The sequence below is a fragment of the Chiloscyllium plagiosum genome, chromosome 9, assembly GCF_004010195.1.
Source record: "Chiloscyllium plagiosum isolate BGI_BamShark_2017 chromosome 9, ASM401019v2, whole genome shotgun sequence".
Lineage (NCBI taxonomy): Eukaryota > Metazoa > Chordata > Chondrichthyes > Orectolobiformes > Hemiscylliidae > Chiloscyllium > Chiloscyllium plagiosum.
In genome coordinates, this window is record NC_057718.1 from 7,413,919 (window position 1) to 7,440,963 (window position 27,045).

The following is a 27,045-nucleotide window of genomic DNA, read 5'->3' on the forward strand; positions in this document are numbered from 1 at the left end:
CCATCCCAGGCAACATCCTGGTGAACCTGCTCTGTAACCCCTCCAGTGCTATCACATCCTTCCTGTCGTGAGGTGACCAGAGCTGCACACAGTCCTCCAGCTGTGGCCTGACCAACATTCTGTACAACGCCAACGTTACCTCCTTACTCTTATACTCTATACCATGACTGAGGAAAGCAAGTGTCCCATATTCCTTCTTCACTATCCTTTTCACGTGCTCCACCTGCTTCAGGAATCTGTGACTAATTACTCCAAGATCCCCCTGTTTCTCTGAGCTATCCCATGTCCTGCCATTCATTAAATACTCCCACATCACATTTTCCCTTCTAAAGTGTATCACTTCACACTTATCAGGGTTAAATACCATCTGCTAATGGTCTGCCCATCTGCTCAACCAGTCTATATCTTCCCGGAATCTACACCCATCTTCTTCACTATTAACCACCCTACTTATCTTGGTGTCATCTGCAAACTTGCATAACATTCCCCCACATTTTCATCGATATTGTTTATATATATATATATATATATATAAAACAGTCTGATCCTTGTGGGACACCACTGGACACCGGCCTCCAGTCACAGTCTTCTACCACTACCCTTTGTATCCTATCCAAGTTTCCCTGAATTCCATGTGTTTTAACCTTCTCAATTAATCTTCCACTTTTTAAAAATCAGAGGTCGCGTACGGGAGGAGGCAATGGCTTGATGGTATTATCTCTGGACTGTTAATCCAGAGACCCAGATAACGTTCCAGAGACCTGGGTTTGAATCCCTCCATGTCAAATGGTGGAACTTGAATTGAATAGAAAAAAAAAATCCGGATTTAAGATGACCAGGAATCCATTGCTGAGTATGTAAAAAACAAATCTACCTGGTTCACTAATGCCCTTTTGGGAAGGAAACTGCCATGCTTTCCTAGTCTGGTCTATATGTGACCCCAGACCCACAATAATGTTGTTGACATTTAACTGCCCTTTGGGCAATTAGGGTTGGGCAATAAATGCTGGGCTCATCAATGACGCTTATATCTCATGAATAAATAAAAAAAAACTTAAAGCAAAGATGAGGCAAAATGAAATTTTCTCTTAGAGAGTCATGAATCTTTAAACATCTCTTGCAGAGATGGAAATAGAGTCCTTGGAAAATCTTTAAGGCAGAGTTGGACACGTTCTTGGTAAACAAGGGGGTGAAAGGTTATTGGGGAGGGATAGCCAGAGTAATCAGATCTTGTTAAATGCTGGAACAGGCTAGAGGGGTCAAATGACCCACTCCTGTTGCTAACTCTTCAGCCCTTTGGCCCAGCAATCCACACCGACCCTCCAAAGAGTAACCCACCCAGTCCCATTCCCCAACCTGACATTTACCCCTGACTATTGCACCTAACCTACATATCCCTGAACACTATGAGCAATTTAGCATGGCCAATTCACCTGACCTTCATATCCCTGAACACTATGGGCAATTTAGTATGACCAATTCACCTAACTTACATATCCCTGAACACTATGGGCAATTTAGCATGGCCTATTCACCTAACCTACATATCCTTAACACTATGGGCAATTTAGCATGGCCAATTCACCTAACCAACACACCCTGAACACTATGGGCAATTTAGCGTGGCCAATTCACCTAACCCGCACATCTTTGGATTGGGATGAAACTGGAGCACCCGGAGCAAACCCATGCAGACACAGGGAGAATGTGCAAACTCCACCTGAGGCTGGAATCAAACCCAGGTCCCGAGCACTGTGAGGCAGCAGTGCTAACCACTGAGCCACCGCGCCAGCCCAATCACCACCCATTTTTTAACATCTGATTTCTGTGAGCAGTAGAATGACTATGGCTTTGTTTTACAGTTCTGCAGAAAACCAGCTTCAACCACAATGTCTTTCCACATGCAGGAGAAGTTACAGCTGGGTGGTAGCATGGAGGGCCGGAGAGGCGTATTTGTACATTCAAGAAACGTCTTGGACTCAGTGGTGGCAGTACTGGGAAAGACCGTACTTGCTGCAGGATTTTCCTGTGGTTGAAATGAAAGCAGATGTTGGAAGTTAAACAATGAGCAGAATCAACTCTATCTATATATTGCAGAGAGAGAGAGAGAGAGGCAGAGAGAAGCGAAGCAGTCCTGTAAAGATCAAGGCTTCTGGGGATTTCTTTCCCAAGAATTAGCAATACAGCCGAGAAAATTAACTTCCTAGCCGCTGGGTACTATCAGTGCAAATGTACTTACTTGAAAGAATTAATGTATGGATTTTTGGCTCTGGGTCAAACTCCTTCAGGAGCTAATCAGCCATTACAGGATATGAACCCAATTGAAAGTGCTCATCCGCAATTAAATAAAGCAAAAAATATTTTGGATGCTAGAGATCTGAAATAAATAGAGAAACTGCTGTGGAAATTCAGCAGGTTTTCAAAGTAAATGACATATTGAATTTGAAGGGTTAACTCGGTTTCTCAGCCCACAGATGCTGCCAGATCTGACACATTTCACCTGGATCTTCTAGATCACAATATTATCAGTAATAACCTAGTTCAAGTTTACTGATGCTAGATTAGTTGTTAATTTTTAATCTGGGATGGATAAAGTTTTATAAAGCAAAAGTACTAGAAGATATGGGACAAAGACAGATAAGCTGCAGAGCTGGGCTGAGAGGTGGCAAATGGAGTTTAATGCAGACAAGTGTGAGGTGATTCATTTTGGTCGGAGTAACCGGAATGCAAAGTACTGGGCTAATGGTAAGATTCTTGGTAGTGTCAATGAGCAGAGAGATCTCGGTGTCCATGTACACAGATCCTTGAAAGTTGCCACCCAGGTTGACAGGGTTGTTAAGAAGGTATACAGTGTTTTAGCTTTTATTAACAGAGGGATTGAGGTTATGCTGCAGCTGTACAAAACTCTGGTGCGGCCGCACTTGGAGTATTTATACAGTTCTGGTCACTGCATTATAAGAAGGATGTGAAAGCTTTGGAAAGGATGCATAGGAGATTTACTAGGATGTTGCCTGGTATGGAGGGATGGTCTTACGAGGAAAGGCTGAGGTACTTGAGGCTGTTTTCATTGGAGAGAAGAAGGTTGAGAGGTGACTTAATAGAGACACACAAGATAATCAGAGGGTTAAATAGGGTGGACAGTGAGAGCCGTTTTCCAAGTATGGTGACGGCGAGCACGAGGGCGCATAGCTTTAAATTGAGGGGTGATAGATATAGGGCAGATGCCAGAGGTAGTTTCTTTACTCAGAGAGTAATAAGGGTATGGAATGCTTTGCCTGCAATGGTAGTAGATTCGCCAAGTTTAAGTACATTTAAGTCGTCATTGGACAGGCATATGGACGTATATGGAATAGTGTAGGTTAGATGGGCTTCAGATTGGTATGACAGGTCGGCGCAACATCGAGGGCCGAAGGGCCTGTACTGCGCTGTAATATTCTATGTTCTATGCTCTAAATGGAGTTACACCACACATAAGCCATGATCTCATTGAATGACAGTACAGGCTCAAGGGGCTGAATGGCCTACTCATATTCCATATTCATATACAATGACATCAGTACTTTCTATGTATTTTGCAGGGCTAATGTGCCTCACTTTAAAACATTCACTCTATGCTTCCAGAAATTGCTTCCAGCTCTTTCGAGAGTTTGCCTACCTCTCCCCCGAGTCCACATCCAAGCTTGTGCTTAGAAAGTGTCCATCCAGAGAAAGACAACAGCCACAGGCCCCAAAACATACAGAACTGCAAGTCACCAAAGTGTTCACCCCGCATTATGAGGATGGATCAGAAACCCAAAGTATCTCTGGACTTATCAAATTCTGAAGTGGACTGCTGCAGCCAAAAGATGACAGTGGATGCCACATGGTGACAGGCAGAGTCCTGTGTGAACACAAGGAATGTCACCCAAATGCTGAAGCAGGGAAACTTCAAATGGAAAGACTAACAAGGGAGAGATAATCAGAAGCTGGCTCTGACACCCTTCTCAGAAGGAAGCCATTTCCTGCAGATATTTTTGTATTACCCTCCTTCCAGGAATATAAAAAAAAACAGGATTAAAAACAGACAGCAACTCCTGATCTGATGTATTAGGGTGTGGGACTAATGTACCAGGTGTGTCACAAGTTGAAGACAATTAAACACCTCTGCATTGCAGGTAAAAGTTGATAAGATTGCAACTCACTTTGATTGCTACAAGTCAATCACCTTCAAAAGAAACCAGGAGAAAATAATTTCAATTAACCTGCAAAACCAACGATCTCAAAATTGACTCATCTCAGTTCTAAATTGCTTTCACTGTATCCTGAAACTGTGGCCCTTGGTTCAAGATTCCATCGTCATTAGGAACATTTTTCTTGTGTGTACCTTGTCTAGTCCCACTAGAATTTTATAAATTTCCATGCAAATTCCCCTCCCTCATTTTCCTAAATTTCATTAAATGTAGTCCTAACTGATCCATTTTCTCTTCATATGTCAGTCCTGCCAGCTCAAGAATCAATTTGGTAAAACTCTTTTGCACTCGCTCTATCACCATAACATCCTTCTTGAGATTAGGAGACCAAAACTGCACACAATGCCCCAAAAACTCACAGCTCACATTTACTTTTATCATAGAGTCATAGAGTCCTATAGCCCTTTGGCCCATACTGACCAAAATATCCATTCACACTAACCCCATTTCCCTGTATTTGGCCCAAATCCTTCTAATCCTTTCCTATCCATGTATTTGTCAAAGTGCCTTTTAAATGTAGTTAATGTTCCCACCTCAACCACTTCTACTGGCAGCTCATTCCATATGCATACCACCCTCTCTGTAAAAAAAAACCCCTCAGGTTCCTTTTTATTCTTTCCTCTCTAACCTTAAACTGATGCCCTACGTTATTCACTGGTATAAGAACTCCCTCAATCTTCTACCCTCTAAAGAAAGAAGTCCTAGCTTGTCCATCTCTCCCTATAACTCAGACCATTGATTCCTGGCAATAACCTTGTAAATTCTTCCTGAGATAAGGAGACCAAAACTGTACACAATACGCCAGGTGTGTACAATTGCCCATGTACAATTTCCACAAGACGTCCCTGCTCCTGTGCTCAGATCCCTTCACTATGAAGGTCAATGTACCATTTACCTTCTTCACTGCTTGCTGCACCTAATTTCAGTCACTGGTGTAACCAGGTCTTGATGCACCTCCCCCTTTTCCATGTATTGCAATTCAGAAATAATTAGAATCAGATGGTTCCAGTGGTTAGCACACTACATTTCTATTTGTCAAGAATTAGATTTAAATCCGGGCCCACTGACAGTTTGACTGTGTTATTCTTTCAACATTTTATCAAGTAACATCATAAGAATTAAATTTTCCAAGCATTTCCCAAGCAGCCTACCAATTATAGTAACAGAAACCTCTCAAAGGGAAATGCATTTAAAGTGCATGTAGTATTAGACTACTGTTGGTGATATTTTTTAAAGAATCTTTCCATTTTCCTGAACTCTTGGAATGAGTTCACTACTTTGTGGTCGTGATGATTCAGTTGCTTGTCTCGAGAATAGACATTTCTTCAAGAATCACATGTCGTAAAGCTGACTGAAATATATTACCTGAAAATCATTTTTTTTAAATTCCAAGAAACACATTTCACATTGCATTGAATAGTTACAGTAGAGAAGGAGACCTTTCAGCCTCTTCAGTTCTATGCTAGCTCTGTGTTAAGAGCGACTCAGCTCATCCCACTGTCCCCAGTTTTCCCTGGAACCCTGCAAATTTTCTCTATTCAGACAATTATCCAACTTCCTCTGGAAAGCCGCAAGATTGAATCCGCCTCCACCATACCCTCAGACAGTGCATTTCCAGATCCAATTCCAAACCTTTTCCTCATGTATCCTTTGGTTCCTTTGTTAATCACTTTGACTGATGTCCTCCTTCTTTTCAGGAGAAAGTGAGGTCTGCAGATGCTGGAGATCAGAGATGGAAATGTGTTGCTGGAAAAGCGCAGCAGGTCAGGCAGCATCTAGGGAACAGGAGAATCGACGTTTCGGGCATTTAATGCCCGAAACATCGATTCTCCTGTTCCCTAGATGCTGCCTGACCTGCTGCGCTTTTCCAGCAACACATTTCCATCTCCTTCTTTTCAGCCAATGGAAACAGTCTCTCTTTAATGACTCTTCCATACGCACTCCTGATTTTTGAACACCTCTATCATGTTTCCCCTCAGCCTCCCGTTCTCTAAAGAGAAGGCCCCCAGCTTAGCCAATCTATCCTTCTAACTGAAATCTCTCATCCTTGAGATGGTTCATTGTGTCCTCATTGAAGTCACATCCTTTCTCAAGCATGGTTCCCCCAAAACTGAGCACAAGAATCAAGTTGAGGGCCTAGGTTAGCATTTTCTAAAAACTCATCATAACTTGCTTGTTTCTATATCCTATGCCTCTAACAGTTTGTGCACATATTGCTTGAGGTCCCCTTGCTCTTACACTTTCTTTCATAATGTATACATTAAGTTATATTGCCTTTCCTCATTCCTCTTAACAAATACAAACATTTAGCACCAATTAAATATGGATTTTAAGTCAGTTCTGAAATAACTGAGGGGCAACATGGTGGCTCAGTGGTTAGCACTACTGCCTCACAGCGCCAGGGACCCGGGTTCAACTTCCGCCTCGGGCAACTGTCTGTGTGGAGTTTGCACGTTCTCCCCATGTCTGCGTGGGTTTCCTCCAGGTACTCTGGTTTCCTCCCACAACCTAAAGACGTGCAGGCCAGGTGAATTGGCCATGCTCAATTGCTTATTGAGCTAGGTGCATTAGTCAGAGGGGAGTGGGTCTGGGTGGGTTGCTCTTCGGAGGGTCGGTGTGGACTCGTTGGGCCGAAGGGCCTGTTTCCACACTGTAGGGAATCTAATCTAACTCCGCGAAGGCTGGTATCTCATCACCAAGTTATCCTTTATTTACACATACGTAGAATGTGACACTGATCCTGCTCCCTCAGAGAGAGCAGAACCTCTGACACTACTGTTTATCTTTTTTTTTCTTTTTTTCTTTAACCCCCACACTACCACCTAAGTGCGGTAGTGCTTATTTTATCCCCAGCACCCATGGTACACTACTGTTTATATCTGTCAGCCAGGGGTCTCTGATTGGAGCAGATTAACAGCCCCAATCAGGGAACTCAGATTCTATGAAGTTCAGCTGGCTGACCCCATTCCAATCAGTACAAGTTCCATTTAATAGATAGTTAAAACAGGAAAAGGACAATAGAATCAATTACTAAAAAAAACAATTTGCTGGAGAAACTCAGCAGGTTTAGCAGCATCTATGGAGAAAAGAACTGAGTTAATGTTTTGAGTTCAGTATGACTGTTATTCAGAGCTCAGATAAAGAGGAATCAGCAAAATCAGCTGAAGGTTTCCACTTAAAGGAAATGGAAATGGTTGATATAAGACAGTTCCCATGGAAATATCCCATTTGTGGTCATAATATCACCTACAAGAAAATTCACAGTAACTGCCTACCACTGGGATTTGATAACCCTGTGCATTAGCTAACTGTGAAAGTAGAGCCACCAAAGTACTAGAGGACCATAAGGCTGCTCTCTAATTACAGAGAGAGATGACTGGTAGTGGCTTAACCTGAGGGTCACCACATGTCACGTGAAGGGAGAAGTTGAGAAGATAAGACCTTCACAGTAACATCAGCCCTTGGCGTGAGATCTGATGAGAGAGAGATTTAAAAATGACATGAGGGACAATTTGTTTTTACACAGCAGATTGTTCACATGTGGAGTGAACATCCTGAGAAAAGTGGTGGATATGGGTACAATTACAACGTTTAAAATACATTTAGATAAGTACATGAATAGGAAATGTTTGGAAGGATATGGGCCAGGAGCAGGAAGGTGGGACTAGTTTAGTTTGGGATTATGTTCAGCATGGACTGGTTAGATCGAAGGGTCTACTTCTGAGCTGTATGATTCTATGATTATGTTGGCATTACTCTGATTGCAAAACCAGCTACAGCCAACTGACCTCCATTATGTATACTTTACACATTTCATTAAGAACTGTGTTTAAATCCAGGCATGTTAATATCCAGGCACTGAGGAGAAGTGAAACTCATCTACAATTGAATATTGGAAGCAGCTTTGTTGTCACATTCATTGTGATAACATTTTAGATAAATTTGTTCCAAACTTAACTTTGCCTCTTGTACCTAATCGAGATTTCACCAGGGAACTCAGTTGTCAGAAATAAGAGGACAGTGTGCTAATCCATAGGGTTATCCAAAACTAAATGGAAATGTGAGTTGTGAAGAGGATGACTCAAAGTGATTTGGAGAGGCTAAATGAGTGGGCAAGGATTTGGCAGATGGAATACAATGTGGAGAAGTGTGGGATTGTACACTTTGGTAGGTAAACAGAAATACAGAGTATTTCTCAAATAGGCTGCAAAATGGTGAACTTTAAAGGAAGTTGCATATCCTTATTTATGGATCATTGCAAGTTAATTTAAAGGTACAGCAAGCAGTTAGAAGTCAAATGTTCCGTTGGCCTGTAATATAGCAGGAATTTGGTGTAGGAGTAAAGATGCCTTATTGCAGTTACATAGAGTCTTGGTGAAGTATTCTATACTTAAGACAAAATATACTTGTCATAGAGCAACAAAGATTAGTTCCTGAAATAGAGTGATTGTCCTATGAAATGACATTAAATAAACTATGCCTATTCTCTAGAGTTTAGAAGCATATCAGAAAATATGATGAAGAGCTTATGCTCAAAACATCAGTTCTCCTGCTCCTCTGATGCTGCCTGACCGGCTGTGCTTTTCCAGCACCACACTCTCGATTCTGATCTCCAGCATCTACAGTCCTCACTTTCTCCTAGAAAATCCTACAGTGGAATCTGGCTTGTTAGATCCTGATCTTGCTTTGTTTTTGAACATATGGAAGTCAGTTCCTGATCAGATTGACAAGAGTCTGCCATTGTATTTTTAACACAAAGAAAAAAAAATTTACTAAACCCAAAAATGTATCACTTTATATTAGACAATATGAAAGGTGGGGAAGATTTAATTATATATGTCAGAAAAGGATGCAAGTTCACATCTTTATCTCTTACAAATGCCCAAACCTCTGTGCAGTAACAATGTGTGGGAAAAGATCTGCTAACCCACGATAGACTCGCAAAAGCAAAATTGGCCAAGCTGTACCAAAAACACCCAGAATTCCCAAGCAGGCTCACAAGCCAAATCAGGCACCCACGCAGACAAGAGAATACACTTTAAGCTCACTAACAATGACAGAGCACTGCAGATACCTCAAAGTCCTGAGGGCAGTTTCACAACCCAGCAATACCAAAGCCACACAAAGAGCAGGCCAGACAGAGAGGCACCAGCAAGGACATGCTCTAAGAACAGGACAATGAAAGCACCCCATCACTTCAGAGGAGACATTAACACCTAACTGTGAAGAGGAATGGAACCATTGATACTATTAGGATGTTGCATTGTGTGAAGGAGCAGGACATTCATCCGAAAAATGTTTTCCAATTAGATTACTCCATTTCCAGATACATTGTATTTTCCCCATTTCTTAATCAGCCTTATTGTGCAGCATTATTATAAAACTGGTCTCATCCTCAGCTCTGGGAAGAGAGATTCTGATCTTCCTGTACAGACTGTCAGTTCTGTGTCAGCCTAGTCAGTTTCTTTTCCAGTGATATCACTTGCAATAAACTGTTTGTCAACTTCATTTCGAGCTGTGTTTTGTGATCTCTAACCTATTGGGCAAATAGCACAATGCTATTATCTCCACTGAGACTGGCACAGCTGCCACCAGTTTCCTTTCAGCAACTTGACATTTTTTGCCTCCTCAACTATTATTTCTTGCTGATACACCTAAAACAAACTGCAAACTACATTCACTATTGCTTTAACTTCAGTGCAGCTGCTTGAGTTCCCAAAACCCAGGCTTTATCAGTCCTTAATTCTCTGAATACAATAGGCATGAATGGTGTGTTTATCTGGATTGTTCTGCCTCTCTCTTTATGCCATTGGATCATTGTCTCTGAGGAACAGTGCAGGTTTATCCTTTTTTTCATGATGCACTGAACTGTTCACCTCATTCAAATTCATATTTACAAAATGCAACTCCAGACTTCCGGCACCAATCCCTTAAGAAGATTCAAAAATTAAACTAAACATGTCTTAATACCTCTTCTTAACTCACAAAACGCAAGCTATAAATCCATCTTCTCTTTACCTTGTTTTTAATGTTATGTTTTTACTCTTTACAGGCATATTGTAAAACCCATGATGCCCAGCACCTATTAGACATGACCAAGCTCATGAGAAAAAACACACATGGCCAGTGTAGGAAATGGATATGAACATAAGAACCAAATCTGGCCCCTCGAGCCTGCTCCACCATTCAATAAGGTCATGGCTAATTTTTTCATGGACTCAGCTCCACTTACCCATCCTCTCACTGTAACTCTGAATTCCTTTACTGTTCAAAAAGATGACGTACACGCATAAGGCAATATTTAATAGAGGAACCAGAGGTATTGCTGGTGAGACAGCAGGGGCTTTCAATTGTTTCTTCTGGGGAAGGGCTCCCCAGAGCGCCACTCAGGAACTTGACAGGACAGCTATGGGACTTCCCTGTGACCAAGGACCCAAAGAGTGGGAGCTCCACCCATTGATGACAGCTGGCCAATCAGAGGCCAAAGATGATATTGAACAGCAGCTCCACCAGGCACCAGTGGCTGCTGCTGGTACTGTACCCTCACACAAGGGCTAAGATGACGGATGAAGCCAGGCACACATATGAGTGATGGTGTGAAGGTGTTCCTGCAATGGAAGTCGCTGTGATGGGTGGTGCTTTGAGTAGGAGAGCAAGGACAAGAGCTGACTTTCAGTGGAAAACCCTGCCTCTTCATGCTGGGTCCACTAATTAGGTACTGAGTACCTTTGAGTGAGGGATGCCCCTTTCCCATAATTGAACTGAGTGGCAGATTGAGTTTAATTTGAATAAATGCGAGGTATTGCATTATGGGAAAACAAACAGGGACAGGACTTAGACAATTAATGGTTGGGTGAATAGAGAGACCTCGTGGTTCAGGTACATAATTCTTTGAATGTTATGTCATTCGTAAACGGGGTGGTTAAGAAGACATTTTGCATGCTTGCCTTCATTGCTCAGACTTTTGAGTATAGGCATTAGGACATCATGTTGAAGTTGTGCAGGATGTGGGTGAGGCCACTTTTGGTGTACTGTGTATAGTTCTGGCCGCCCTGCTATCGGAAGGATATTATTAAAGTGGAGAGGGTTCGGAAAGGATTTACCAGGAAGTTACCAAGACTGGAGTGTTTGAGTTATAAGGATAGGCTGGATAGGCTAGGACCTTTCTTCACTGGAGTGTAGAAGATTGAGCGGTGACGTTATAGAGGTTTCTAATATCATGTGGGTAAGGTGAATACCTATGGTCTCTCTCCTAGGGTGGCAGAGTTCAAAACTGGGGGATGAGAGGAGAAAGATTTAAAATGGACCTGAGGGGCAATATTTTCAAACAGTGGGTGGTTTGTATGAACTTCCAGATGAAGTGGTAGATGCAGGTGCAACGTTCAAAAGATATTTGGATAGGTATGTGAATAGGAAAGTAAATAATAAGCTAGCTTAGTTTAGGAACATGATCGGTGTGGACTCATTGGACTGAAGGGTCTGTTTCCAAATTGAATGACTCTAAGAAGGGTCTTTTTCTGTGCTCTATGACCCTATGACTCTATAACTGAAGGTCACAAGCAAATGCGCATGTGCTCCCCACATGCCATGTCATGTGCTGGCCATACATGGGCCTTTTCCACTTATGTTTAGGCTTGAGTTGGGAAGGGGGCATTGTTGCCATTGTCTACTCTTCCATCTCATTAAATGTCCTCCTGGCTCCAACAGGAGGAACAGAGGAAGGCAGTAAACTCTTCCCCCTCCCACCCCCCAAAACAACCACCCCGTGCAGTGGGAATTGGCCTCAGAGGGTCAGTTTTTATACACAGTGCAACAGACTGGAGAATATCAGCCCCAGCCAATCTATTACCTCTCCTCACCTGAAGATGGTCATCCCTACTCTGAAAGGAATACAGTGAAGGGTCAGTTAACTGGTTTCAGAGATGTGGAGAGATTGAGTTTCTCACTGAAAGATGAAAAATTCTTCAGGGGCTAAATGCAGTATTGCTGAAAAAAACTGTTCTCTGTGCCTGACGATTCTGGAACAGGGCACAGTGATGAAGGGTTTATGCTCGAAACATTGACTCTCCTGCTCCTCGGATGCTGCCTGACTGGCCGTGCTTTTCCAGCGTCACACTCTTTGAGTCAGGATATTGATGTATGGCCTGAGATGAGAAGAGATTTCTTCCACTGAAACCATTATAACTCTTTACAATTCTGTAGCCCAGAGAGCAATGTTTACCCTGTTATTGGGGGTGGCATGGTGTCTCAGTGGTTAGCACTGTTGCCTCACAGCGCCAGGGACCCCGGTTCGATTCCAGCCTCAGGTGACTGCCTGTGTGGAGTTTGCACATTCTCCCCGTGTCTGTGTGGGCTTTGTCCGGTTTTGTCCCACAGTCCAAAAATGTGCAGGTCAGGTGAATTTGCCATGCTAAATTGCCCTTAGTGTTAGGTGCATTAGTCAGGGATAAAGATAGGGTAGGGGAATGGGTCTGGGTGAGTTACTCTTCGGAGGTTCGGTGTGGACTTGTTGGGCCGAAGAGCCCATACTGTAAAGATTCTAATCTAATCTATTGAATTTGCTTCAAGACATTGTTTGACTACAATGTGAGTTAACAGATATGGGGACAGTTGAGGTGGAAGATAAGGCATATGGTAGAACAGGCTCAAAAGGGCCAAATGGCCTATTCTAGCTTTTGGCTTGTTGTGTTCTTATGTATCATACCTGGTTTAACTTTAAACTGACACTGTTACAAAATGGGTGAAGTCTTCCATGAGGCAGTACTGAAATGGCAGCACTTACGAAGTAATGTTAAAATTCACAAATACGAGTTGTGAAAATCTAATTAACATACCTGGATTTGAAGTTGAGGCTGATGGATACAGTTAAAAAAAAATTGGAAAATATGAATGGAATCCAAGTGCTTCAAAACAGAAATAGGTTCTGATATCATGGACTTTAGATAGTCTAAAAAGACTGTGGAAAGTAAACAAGATACAAATTAAATATACCTGCTGAATATTGCTGAGTTTAATTCAAAGCAGATGTTTAAAAGTCTGCATCTCTTTGTTGCATCTTTCCAACCATTTTCATTCAGTTTAATTCAGTTATCCTCCCACTCCATGAACAGCTACACAATAATAAGCTAGAGGTGTAAGCAACTCAAATGTTAGTCCAGTGACGTCTTGATGGCACAGACATGATTTCTCTGCCCACGCACAGAGCCATTCAAATTACTGGCAGCCGGCTCTGTAAAAAATTCAAAAGGAATTGATGCTGTCACTATCCCTTTCCACATCTGTCCGTCTAACGCAAGTGCTCGAGTTTTGAGGGGGTTGGAAGGGGGCATATGTTAAAAACAGTCTAATATGCCACTATAGCAATCAGCCTTGGCTTCTGTGGAATGATGGATATGTTAACCCGCACAATGCATATTAAAGGGGCACTTACCACATTTGTAATGAATTGCTTCATCTCTCCTTGTCATAAGCTCAGGTTGACTTTGCTCTAATGTGTCACAATGACTCCCTTAAGTAGCTTCCAATTTTTCACAATTAATTATCACATCCGTGGTGTTATTATCCGAAATGCTGTAATGATGGTGAGCTACAATCACTCAGCGAGTACATGTTGCTATGGGAACCTGCACATTTTACATGTATGTTGTGGTTCAGAGCTATGGTGATGGCGGAGGCTGCAATTTCTTTCCCATCACCTGAATGACAAGCAAACTCTCCTGCTCTGACCCATTGCCATTCATGTGCATTGGCAGGATGTGCAGATTGATACTCACCTTTCTTGGCCATGTTATAAAGGAACTTTCAGCACATGAACCCAGTGGCTACAAAAGCAGGTCAGAGGCTAGGAATACTGTGACAAGTAACTGATCTCCTGACTCCCCAATGCCTGTCCACCATCTACAAAGCACAAGTCAGGAGTTGTGATGGAATATTCCCCACCTGCCTGGATGGGTGCAGCTCCAACAACACTTAAGAAGCTCAATAGCACCCAGAATAAAAACAGCCTGCTTGATTGGCACCACATCCATAAACATCCACCCTCTTCATCATCGAAGCTCAATAGCAACAGTGTATACTATCTACAAGGTGCATTAAAGCATTTCACGAAAGATCCTCAGACAGCACCTTCCAAACCCACAACCACTTCCACCCAGAGGACAAGGGCAGCAGATGCATGGAACATTCCCCTTGCAACTTGCCCTCCAAGCCACTCACCCTCCTGACATGGAAATATGCCACTGTTCCTTCACTGTCAAAATTGCTGGGTCAAAATTCTGGAATTCCTTCTCTGAGGGCATTGTGGGTCACCTATAGCAACAGTTCAAGAAGGCAGCTCAACACCACCTTCTCAAGGGCAGCTAGAGATGGACAATGAATGCTAGCCCAACCAGCAACACCCACATCCTATGAGAGATGAGGAGGAATTTCTTCTCTCAGACAGTTGACAGTCTTTGAAATTCCTTCCCACAGAGAACTGTGCAGACAGAGTCCTTGTGCATATTTAAGGCTGAGATCAGTCAAGGAATCAAATATTATGGAGAAAGGGCAGGGTTGTATGTATGAGGAGTGTTGGACCAACTATGATCATATTCCATATTGTTGAGTCTCAAGGGGCTGAATGGCCTACTCCTCTTCCAATTTTCTTTGGTCTTCTGGACCAACACTTATCACCCCCTATGCATTTGCATGGACATGTTTGAGAATCTATCCTATTAAGGTACAATAACCCACTGACACCCGCCTGTGGTCTACACCCCGACAATGGCAAAACTCTTCTCCACCCTCAATAATTACATAAATGCTGTCTCCTACATATTTTACTTCAGCTCTGATGAAGAGTTATCTGGACTCAAAACATTAGCTTGCGCTCTCGCCATTGATGCTGTCTGACCCGCTGTGATCTCCAGAATTTGTTGATTATAGTACAATAATCCACAGCATTGCCTGACTTCACAGTGTAACCAAGGGTTGGTTGGAAGCATGGCAGAATTGATCATTCTCCATTATTAGATTAGATTAGATTATATTAGATTGCTTACAGTGTGGAAACAGGCCCTTCGGCCCAACAAGTCCACACCGATGTGACAATGAGTTTTTTTAAGCTACAGTGGCTTGTACACCTACGTGTTTAAGCTATGAAAGTTTTTTTTAAAATTTGTATTTGTTGCATCAGGCCAATAATTTGGATCCAAACCTGAGGCTCATGTGGTTGTGTCCTTGCCTTTGAGCCAGGGGACGATGGGTTCAAGCCCTACCTGCTCCAGAGGTTTGTAATGACATCTCTGAATAGGTTGATTTGGCGAATGTCTGATAACAATCCATCCAGTTTTATTATTTGGGAGGGTCAAGTGACACACTGTGTTCAGGTCTCACTTCAGAGATTTATGTATGAAAATTCAAGATGGTAGCTCCAAGTGGCATTGAGGGTGCAGCTGGAGTCTGATCTCATTTTTCAGGGAGACATTAAGATGAGAGCATGCCTGCTCTCTCGGGTGGAAGTAAATGTAATCCTGTTTCATGATTTCCGATGATGATCGGGAAGGTTATCCCCAATTTCCAGTCCAATATTCATTGCTCAAGCAAGGTCGTAGCTTACCTCATCTTTTATCATATTACTATTTAGGGGTGTTCTGAGGAAAGGTCCCTGGATCCGAGACGTTAACTCTGATTTCTCTCTACAGATGCTGCCAGACCTGCTGAACGTTTCCAGCAATTTCTGTTCTTGTTGCTGTTTAGGGGAGCTCACTGTGTGCAAACGAGTTGCTATTTTGCCTTGGCAAGAAAAGTGACAACACTTTAAACGGTCAGCATTGTATATAAAGCTCCATGGAGGCCCTTTGTTTTACTCACTCAAAGGAAGTGAGTAACCTGAGGTTAGGAAAGGAATAAATTCAAGTATTTTTTTCTTACTCAAAAGACCTTCTGGAATGTTGAAGTTGGGTAATTCCAATGGAATATTTTCTGCTTTAAAGACAAGATCACATTCAAGAGCCCTGTAAGCACTGGAAAAATCAAAGAAGTGAAACTGTTTTTCTTTAATATGTCCATTCAAATAGCAGTTTAGACACGTAGAGTTCAAGCCAAGGTCATAGACTTTTCTTTGAGGAGAAAGTGAGGTCTGCAGATGCTGGAGATCAGAGCTGAAAATGTGTTGCTGGAAAAGCGCAGCAGGTCAGGCAGCATCCAGGGAACAGGAGAATCAACGTTTCGGGCATAAGCCCTTATGCCCGAAACGTCGATTCTCCTGTTCCCTGGATGCTGCCTGACCTGCTGCGCTTTTCCAGCAACACATTTTCAGCATAGACTTTTCTTTCCCTAATTAACCTGTTCAGTGATGTGATGACACACTGCTGGAGCAGGTGAGACCAGAGTCCAGGTCTCCCTGCTCAAAGCTTTGACTCGTAGTTTGATCATCTGAGTCACTGCCAACATTCTATAGAGTAAGAAGTTACATTAGCTACTCCGAAAGCTAGTGATTTCAAAGAAATCTGTTGGACTATTACCTGGTGTCGCATGTCTCCTCACTTTGTCCCAACCCCAGTTCAAACCAGCACCTCTACATCCACATTATATAGCAAAGGTTACCACAGCAGCTGGTTATAAGTAGAAATTGGAGCTGGATATCAAGTTGATTAAAAAGGGGAAACTGCACAGTATCTATTAAGAGAGGGATAGTGAATTGGTGAGATTTGCTGACAAAAGGAATGGAAATGTGTCCCAAGCCCCCGACTGCTTTCAATCTACATAGCTGAAGCTGACTCAGAAAAGTGAACAAAGGAAATCTGATAAAGCAATGAAAGAAATGCAAAAGATTTGGACAAACCTTGCAAAATGGAGACCTGTGGCAGACAAAGTTCACTGAAAAAGATTAGTGAAAAGTGTTACATATTACAAGAGAAGATGGTGTGATAAGGAAGGAAGTTGAAAGAGAAGTGGGAGTGAAAACAAACTTAACGCTTACCATGTCGAGTCATCCTGAAAGAGCAATTAACAAAAGCAATATCACTCTGTTGGCTTATATTGTGAAATCAGCAGAATATAAACCAGAGATTGTCACTTTGAAACTTTGTGTTGTGATCAAGGTTTGAGGGTTTTGTACCAACTCTTTCCTAGTCCTGTCCCTTTATTATTCATGACAAATTTCAAAATTTAACCAGGGTGTTGGTTGAACCAATTGTATCAGCCTCAGACTGTAACTGATTCAGTGTTAGAAAGAAGTCAGCCAGGTCTCTTCAGGCAAAGAAACGATAACAAATCTATAACACATAAAACTTAGTCAAACAAAAGAGCAATGGTTATCAACAAAATAAAGGTATAGACTATGCAAAGATAGATAGAACTTATATTCGAGCAGCCCCAAATTAACATGAGGGAATTTTGGTAACAGACTCAAGTAGACCCATAAATTGCATCAAAAATGATTGTAGCAGTGTCTAAGATTTCTCAGACATTAATCTAAATTTCATTCGAACTCCACAAGAGATTTGTTCACTTTTGACAACCTGGCCTTGAGATTCCTTCAAGAACTATTCTGTCATGAACTTCCTCAACAGCTGCTCAAAGTTGTGGTAGTTTACCTTTCATCCCTGGGGTGACGCTGCTTTGGACCCAGGAAACTGCTGCATTTATTCACAACTCCAGTTTTTTCACAAACAGCTTGCTTCACCAGGCTAGTACTGCCCATAACTTCAAAACTCGATAGATAACAGTGATAGAAAAGGCTTATGCTTTCTAAAATTATTGTTGTGCCAGTTTGAAATAAGTAGTGTTATGACTTTTACGTGACCAAAATTGATGACAACAAATAAAAACATTGTAAAAAATGTATGTGCATCTTAAAAATGCAAAGACAGGTCCAATCAATGCTAAATGCTTTGGGTGATGCTTATCTACTTATCCTGCAGTTACTGATGTGACACCATGAGTTATCTATCAATTCCAGACCAGCCCAGTGCATTGCCTAGTCAACTCCCAATTTCCCAGCTGTACGTATACATCCAACTGCATGTACTTCCACTCATCTCTGAGCTCTTCCCTTAACATTGCAGGTTGCAGTTCTCTGGATGGTTAAATCAGTGCTGGGGAAGTTTTTCTTTAAAATAAAAAATGTTCAGCAACTCTTACACGATCCAAGGAATACCATTAAAATTCAGGTTTGAGACTAATTTGGAATCCATACACTTTGTTGTGGCCACCAGGATGCTCTGTTATATTATTTCCAGACTCAGAATAGGCCCTGGTCCATATTTACAACACAACATTAACATCACTGTCAAACAGAATGCTGAAATGGTGTCCAAATAAATGGCATGAATGCCCCAGTGTTTTGGTAAATGCACTGCTTTCAATCCAGAAGCCTGTGTCAAAATAAGCCCTTGTTGTTACTTAGCAGCCAAGATTTTAATAACAATTGAAGATGCACTATCATTAAGACGCAGTGGACTATCGCTGTAATGATAATGCTCTCTTTTAGTGCTCTCCTCTTCCCATTTATTATTTACAAATTCCACTATTATGTTGTTTGCACAGAGAGTGGGTGATTCATGTGAGTTACAGATGTTGTTTTGTCCTGAGGTCTCTATGCATTCAATCAATGGCAAGTGATCACTACCGTGTATATCTCCCCTGTCAATCAACACCCACCATGAAGTACAGACAAAAAGGATCCCTCACTCTGGATTCTCTCCATTGTTAATGTGCACAAAACAAGACATTGCAAATAGCAGGGCAAAGTATAAAAGAGGGGACATTGGGGTACAATCCCCAATCACCTCAGGCCTAGGAATCCTGCTTTGACCCCGTGACATTCCAAGTTGGGGCAGACCAATCAATTCAACACCAGCAACCAACAAAACACACTCATTCTAAGAGTCTCACTGTACCTTTCATGTTCAGCAATGTCAGCATCCTTATTGATAAACATCCTTACAAAGTCTACATAAGCAAACTGTATCACTGAACCTTTGTGGAAACACTGTGAAAATAAATGAATCTAAGGTTGCAGAATTTTTCTGATAAAAAACCCTTCACTTTTCCTTTTGAAAATTAGTGGGCATTACCATCCCCAAATGCAGAGCAGTGGTTTTGAGTTCTTAGCATCAGGGGAGAGAAATTTAAAGTGTTAAGCCTGCTAGCTAGCAGTGCTGCACAATGCAAAGGGCTGAAATTCATACATTTAGACTTGAGATGTCAAGGTATAAAATAAAACCTCTCCCTTTCATAAATGATAATGGTGTTGAAGATGCTGTTTGGTGTTAGTAGAGGGAGAGAGAGAGGAAGAAACACCCACATTAAATGAGAAATAATATGCATTGAGCCGGCTATTTTCTGGTGTCTGTGTGTATCTGTGAGGGGGGGTGGGGTGGGGGGTTCTGCATTTAGAAAAGAGGAAGAAGAAAGAAATAGCAGCAGCGACGCCATAGAATAATAATCAGGAGTTTACTCTCTTCATGACTTACCAGGTCTATGAATGTTAGGAATTTCCAGCTGCCTCCATATGTTTGGTGAGCTGGGATGTCGAGGGCTTTGAAATTGCAGAGGATGGAGAGGTAGGAGAGCAAGATAGCAACCCTCAGGACCTGGGAGGGGATGAGAGCCATGTTGCTGCTGCTGATGCTGCTTGTCTCCTCTGCTGCCTAGTAACTGCCCAGACCCAGAGGGAGCCTGTTACCATGGAAACCCTTGCTGGCAGGCTGCTACTAGACACTGGATCACTTAGGCCTTCAAGACACAAACATCAGAAATACACACAAGTCAGTAAATCCGTCATTCTTCATGGGTGAACAATATAACCCCGATAATAAGTTTAAAAATTGTGTCAATAATTATATTGCAATGTATTGATAGGTATGTATTGATGCAATTATTGGATAAATAGTAATATTTCTTTCTGTTCTAAGGTATATTTTCTATATATATATCTGTTTATTTAGCCACTTATTATCGATACATCAACTGTCTATTTCTCCATCTTCAGTATCCATCACGTTTATCTATCTATCTAAATATCTATCTGTCTATCTATCTATCTATCTATCTACCTGACTGTCTATCTATCTATCTATTCAACTGCCTGCCTGTCTATCTATGTATCTATCTGTCCGTCTATTGACCTATCTATCTATCTATCTTTTGCCTGTTTATGCATACAAGTACATGCGTGTTTATATCTATGTGCCATATGCACTGTTTACAGTTACTTTTCCTATCCTATTTTAATTTTGCTGCAGTATTTCAATGGCCACAGACACATAAAACAAGTCAATAATTCTGTGGCTGGATAAATGTCCACTTATCTTCCCAAATAAAATCAGCAAATGTTCTTTTTTTTTCTTAAAGAAAGCAAGCTTGCTGTTGATTGCAGATATAATGAATACCTGGACAATGTCTATCTGTCCCTGAGGGCTGAAAATTGTATAATGTAGCTCATTAAAAATCTACACAGAGCAGCGTTCCTTCCTTCTGTAGATTGAATTTATTTGATCGGAGAATAAATATTATAAATAACAATCCTTTCAAAAAAGATGAACAGTTATACCTAGAGTGAAAATCTCATCTTGTGGTTACGTCATTCAAACTCTTCAATGAGATTATGTCCATGTAATCACTCCCACCCACTCATTATAAATATTCATGTTCTCTCTTTTTACAGTTGCAAGATAATGTCTTAACAGTTTCGCACACACATACGCACACAGAAGCACAGATTTATATATTAAGGCTAATAATGCTAAATGTTAATGACTAGATTAAATGTCTCACTGAGCTTATTTTTCTTCTCAAAAGGAACATCGCTGTTTATATTTCAATGTGGCAGAATTGCGAAAATATTAACTCTCCCCTGTCCTAACTTACCACATCCAGGCAGAAATCAGGAGTGTGTGGAGTGTTCTTCGTTTGCCTGGATGAATGGAACTTTAACAAAACTCAAAAAGCTCAACACAATCCAGACCAAAGCAGCTTCCTTGATCAGCATTCCACCCACAGTGTTAACTATTCAATATTCTGACTATCAGCTCACAGTGATGGCAGTATTCACCATCTACAGGGTGCACTGCAGAAACTCTAGTAAGTTCCTTGCAAGGTACCTACCAAATCTACGATCTCCACTACCTGGAAGGAGAAATGCAGAAGATAGTTTGGAGCACCTCTATCTGCAAGTTCCCCTCCAAGTCTTGCACCCCACTGACTTGAAACTGTACTATACCTTCATTGTCACTGGGACAAAATTCTGGAAATCCCTGCCTCCCTCCCTAACAGCACAATGGGGGTCCTTTAACCAAAGAACTGCAGCAGTTCAAGAAGATGACTCACTACTACATTCCCGAGGGCAATTAAGGGTGGACAATCAATTTTGGCTTTGCAGCAATGTTCAAATCCCACATTTGTCAAAAAGGAGATAATGTCAGCTGCTCAAAATCAAAGCTGTATTGTTCTCTTGGCATTACACGTAGATGTGCCTATGAAATGACATAGGAAGCAATTGCTCCCCTTTAGTTGAAGAGTCAGTAGCAAGTTGGTGTAATTTTAGGCTTAAAGGCAGGAGGTTTGGAGGGGATTTGAAGCAGATGTTTTTCACCCAGGTGGTGGAATGCAGGTAATGGAGGCAGGAAACCTCACAACTTTAAAAAAAAATACTTGGATGAGGACTTTAAATACCATAGCACTCAAGGCAAGTGATGGATTAATGTGGATAGGTCAGCACAGACTCAATGGGCTGAAGAGCCTGTTGCATGACTCTATGATTTTCTGTCTTTATACATAGTAAGCTGTTTAGTCAATGCTGTACAACTCTCTGACTCTATGACATTCATAGTTCTGTAATGTATTTTCTGCCTCACATACCATTTTGGTAATTATCCAATTTGAAGAATAGTTCTGTTCCAAACATGTCAAACTAGGGATTGCTGGAAACACTCAGGAGACAGGCAGCATCTGTGGAGACAAAGTTAATGTTTTAGCGTGCATCTAGTCCCATTTGCCTGCATTTGGCCCATATCCCTTGAAACCCTTCTTATTCATATACCCATCCAGATCCCTTTGAAATGCTGTAATCGTACCAACCTCTACCACTTCCTCTGGCAGCTCATTCATACCACCCTCTGCATGGAAAAGTTTCCACTTAGGTCCCTTTTATATCCTTCCCCTCTCACCCTAAGCCTGTGCCCTCTAGTTTTGGACTCTCCCACCCTGGAGAAAAGACTTTGATTATTCACCTTATTGATGCTCCTGATTTCATAACCCTCTACAATGTCACCCCTTAGCCTCCAACGCTCCAGGGAAAACAGCCCAGCCTATTCAGCCTCTTCCTATAGCAGAAAACTGCAGAACAGAGGTCCATAGCATGCAGAATCCTGAGCTTGCAGAACAGAATATGGCAAGCCCTATCTTCAGATAGAACTACACAGGATGAAAAACTGAAAGCAGACCTTTCAGTATTCTGTGGTGCAGCTTTGCTTCCACGATGGTGTAAATTATTACTGTTGCTTAGTATGCACAGATCCAATGAAAAATTGGTGAACTAAAACATTAACTTCATCCCTACAGATGCTGCCTGTCTCCTGAGTGTTTCCAGCAATCCCTAGTTCGACATGTTTGGAACAGAATTATTCTTCAAACTGGATAATTACCAAAATGGTATGTGAGGCAGAAAATAGATTGCAGAACTATGAATGTCGTAGAGACACAGAGTTATACAGCATGGAAACAGACCCTTCAGTCCAATTCATCCATGTCAATCAGATAATCTGCATTAATGTAGTCCCATTTGCTTGCATTTGGCCCATATCCCTCTAAACCTTTCCTATTCATATACCCATTCAGATGCCTTTTAAATGTTGCAATTGTACCAGCCTCTACCACTTCCTCTGTCAGCTCATTCCATACACACACCACCCTCTGCTTGCAAAAGTTGCTACTTATGTTCCTTTTATATCCTTCCCCTTTCACCCTAAGCCTATGCCTTCTAGTTTTGGACTCCCCTACCCTGGAGAAAAGACTTTGACTATTCACCTATCCATGCCCCTCATGACTTAATAAACCTCCATAAGGTCACTCCTTAGCCTCCAACTCTCCAGCTCAAACCTTCCAACCCTGGCAACATCCTTGTAAATTGTTTCTGGAAGCTATGAAATTTCACATCTTTCCAATAGCAGGGAGACCTGAACTGAACACACTACTCTAAAACTGGTCTAACCAATGCCCTGTACAGCCGCAACATGATTTCCCAATTCCTGTACTCAGTGCACTGACCAATAAAGGCAAGTCTACCAAACATCTTTTTCACTACCCTGCCTGCAGTTTTGCTGTAAAGAAACTGGAACTACACTGCAGGATTGATGGTCAATGTCTGCAAAGTATAGAAATTATAAGTAAGATGTCTGCCTTTTCTAGTCTCTATTTGTATGCATAGCTTCACTGTGCAAACTCTCAGACAGCAACCCTTCATACCTTCAGATTATTATAACCAGTCCCTGGGCAAGCTTTCCAATTTGTTATAGTTCCAGACAAAATATCCCAAATGGTAATGTGCCAAGTGAGGTGGGATGAACAGGGTCGCCTTGGTCATCCACCCATCTCCTCTCGGTTGGTCAAAATAGGTTTATTTAAGAAGAATCACTTCTCTTGAGGATACATTTCTCATGAGGATACATTTCTCATGAACCAAAGGTGCTTGTGGTCTTAAAAGGAGTCATTTTATCCAGGCTTTCTTGAATGAACAAGAGTTAATTAACAACTAATCACAAAAAAATGATAGTGTAACACTCATGTACACAGATTAGGGAAGAGATGAATCCAAAAGATAAAAATAAACAACAAATTACATAAATCAATCTCTGAATTGTTTATGAAGGGTAGATATGATAGCATTTGGATGGCACTTATGATATTAACATTGGCAATTGAAAAGCCAATTTTGAGATTCTTGGATTTGTAGCATGGTGAAAATTCTGTTGCGCTGATTCCCTTCAACAGTGAGTGAATTCCTGCCCTCAGGATAGGAGAGAGAGTCTTTCTCTTTGTTTTACCTGCAGTGCTTGGGTGTTTAAAATGGTTTTTCACAATGTTGTAACTTTCACTGCACTCAGGTCCACACCCAAAGCAGTGGTGAATAGTGATTACAGCTACAGTCAGTTGTTAACCTTTATTTTTGCATGTATTCCCAGAAGATAAAATGGAAATGTTTGCCAAAGGTTTATTTTTCTTGTAATTAAGCCTCTCTTTGTTTGTAAAGTTTGTCTGACAGTTTATGGGTGTGACATTCACATGTGCCTCAAACTGGTCAATCATGTCAAACTATGGCTAAACAAAAACATGTGGCCCATTCACCAGGATCTGAATCTGAAAGGTTAATCCCTAACTTCTCCTTAATTTGCATTTCATTATTGTACATAAAGTGAACATGGCTTCATGTACAACCAGGGAGATTTCTCAGTTAAAAGGAAATGCTTTCACGAAGGAGTGATGGAAAATAACTATTGGGAAGGAGAAAGTGAGGGCTGCAGATGCTGGAATCAGAGATGAAAGTGTGTTGCTGGAAAAGCGCAGCAGGTCAGGCAGCATCCGAGAAGCAGGGGAATCCACGTTTCAGACAAAAGCCCTTCATCAGGAGATAGCTGAACAAATTAAAATGAATGATCCTGATATTTTACAAGTGACAAAACAATGCAAACTTCACAAAAATGATTAAAAAGGAATAAGGAAGTTCTTGAATTAAGGCAGATACAGTGATGCAGAATTCGTCTGAAGGATCTTAAATTTTGACTCTATCTACTTCTTTATCAGGCTCCCACATGGAACTTTGACGGAGGCCTTGTTGAAATACATATAAACTGTATCCATTGTTCTACCCTCAACTGTGTATCTGGTCTGAGCCCTGAAGAAGGGCTCATGCCCGAAACGTCGATTCTCCTGCTCCTTGGACGCTGCCTGACCTGCTGCGCTTTTCCAGCAACACATCGATAACTATTGGGAGGCAAGTTAAATAATTGGCATTATATTTGAAAGAAATAATTGGGATTAATTGAGATAGACTTGATAGGGAAGACAACAGCATTATCGGTGAGATAGGTGTAAGTGAGGACTGCAGATGTTGGAGATTAGAGTCAAGAGTGTGGCGCTGGAAAAGCACAGCAGGTCAGGCAGCATCCGAGGAGCAGGAAAATCCACGTTTCGGACAAAAGCACTTCATCAGGAAGATAGCTGAACAAATTAAAATGAATGATCCTGATATTTTACAAGTGGCAAAACAATGCAAATTTCACAAAAAAGATTAAAAAGGAATAAGGAAGTTCTTGAATTAAGGCAGATACAGTGATGCAGAATTCTTCTGAAGGATCTTAAATTTTGACTCCATCCACTTCATAAAAATATGACTCAAAATTCAGAAATGTCTTTCTTGTAACAGTGACAAAGCACGTGCTTATATGATTTTGGGAGAACACAGAATGTATTGGGACTGGTTTGTTCAGCTGGCAAGTTGGTTGAAATGTGTATTGAATAATGCCAATAGCAAGATAGCCCTGCACTGCCCAGGTAGATTTATAAAAGCTGCGTCCTCTCTGTGCCCTAAACAGGAAAACTTTGGTGAATGAAGTTGCCACACAATGCAAGAGAAACAAGCAGCATTCTGATATTAGCAAAATGTAGAATTTACCTGGTATAACAGAGAATTGGAGGACAGCCAATTCAGTTCCACTCTGCAAAAAGGGTAGAGATAAAGCAGGGAATTATAGACCAGTGAGTCTCACATAGTGGTAGGGAGACTATTGGAGAAAATTCTGAAGAAGAGAATTAATCTCCAATTGGAGAAGTGAGGTTGATTAGGGATAGTCAGCACACCTTTGCAGAGGGATGCCATGCCTAATAATTTTGGTTGATATTTTTGAGGTCATGACCAGATACACAGTTGAGGGTAGAACAATGGATGCAGTTTATATGTATTTCAACAAGGCCTCCGTCAAAGTTCCATGTGGGAACCTGATAAAGAAGATAAGAGGAGAAGGTGGGGACTGCAGATGCTGGAGGTCAGAGTTGAGAGTGTAGCGCTGGAAAAGCACAGCAAGTCAGGCAGCATCCGAGGAGCAGGAGAGTCGATGTTTCGGGCATAAACCCTTCCTCAGGAATAGAAAATAAGAGTGCATGGGATGCATTGTAGCTTGGCAAGTTGGACTCAAAATTGAAGACAGAGGATGGTGGTTGAGGGCTGTTTGACTGTTCCTATCATATACCACAGGGATCAGTGCTCGGTCCCTTATTGTTCATGATACACAAAAAATAGTATGGAAGAAAATGTTGAGGAAGATGATAAGTAAGTTTGTCGGTGACGTGAAGATTAGCTGGGTGGAGGTTTTAAATCAGACACAGGTATAGACAGATTGTGCAGATCAGTGACAGAATGGAATTTCACTCTGATAATTGTAAGGTGATGCACTTTGGTACGAGTAACAAGCAAAGGGAGTACTCAATGAATGGCAGGACACTAGGAAGCTCGGAGGAACAGAAGGATCTTAGGGTGCTTGTCCACAGATCCCTGAAGGTGGTGGGACAAGTTAACAAAATAGTTAAGGAGGCATATAGGACACTTACCTTTATCAGTTGTGGTATAGATTATAAGATCAGGGGGAGATTATGTGGAGCTGTACAGGACTTTGGTTAGACCACAGCTGGAGCACTGTTTGCAGTTCTGCATTATAGGAAGGATGTGATTGCACTGAACAGGGAATCAAAGGAGATTCATCAGGAGGTTATCTGGGATGGAGCATTTTAATAATGTAGAGAGGCCATATAAGGTCAGGTTGTTTTCTTTAGAGCAGAG

At 41.6% G+C, this 27,045-nt stretch overlaps 1 protein-coding gene across 7 annotated transcripts in view; it reads right to left on the minus strand.

The window, feature by feature from the left end:
• Window positions 1-27,045, minus strand: part of aig1 (androgen-induced 1 (H. sapiens)) — a 172,248-nt gene that overhangs the window by 130,004 nt on the left and 15,199 nt on the right. For 5 of the 7 annotated variants that reach the window (XR_006312423.1, XM_043695320.1, XM_043695323.1 and 2 more), the window contains exons 1-2: window positions 21,084-21,120; window positions 19,688-19,949 (exon numbers count right to left, since the gene is read on the minus strand). Coding sequence is in view for 6 of the 7 variants with exons in the window: in XM_043695320.1 (XP_043551255.1) it covers window positions 19,688-19,828 (141 nt within the window). In the remaining variant the exon portion in view is untranslated. Of the gene's footprint in view, window positions 1-19,687; window positions 19,976-21,083; window positions 21,121-27,045 lie in introns of those variants that run through there. The other 2 variants (XM_043695322.1, XM_043695321.1) reach the window with 2 other exon arrangements.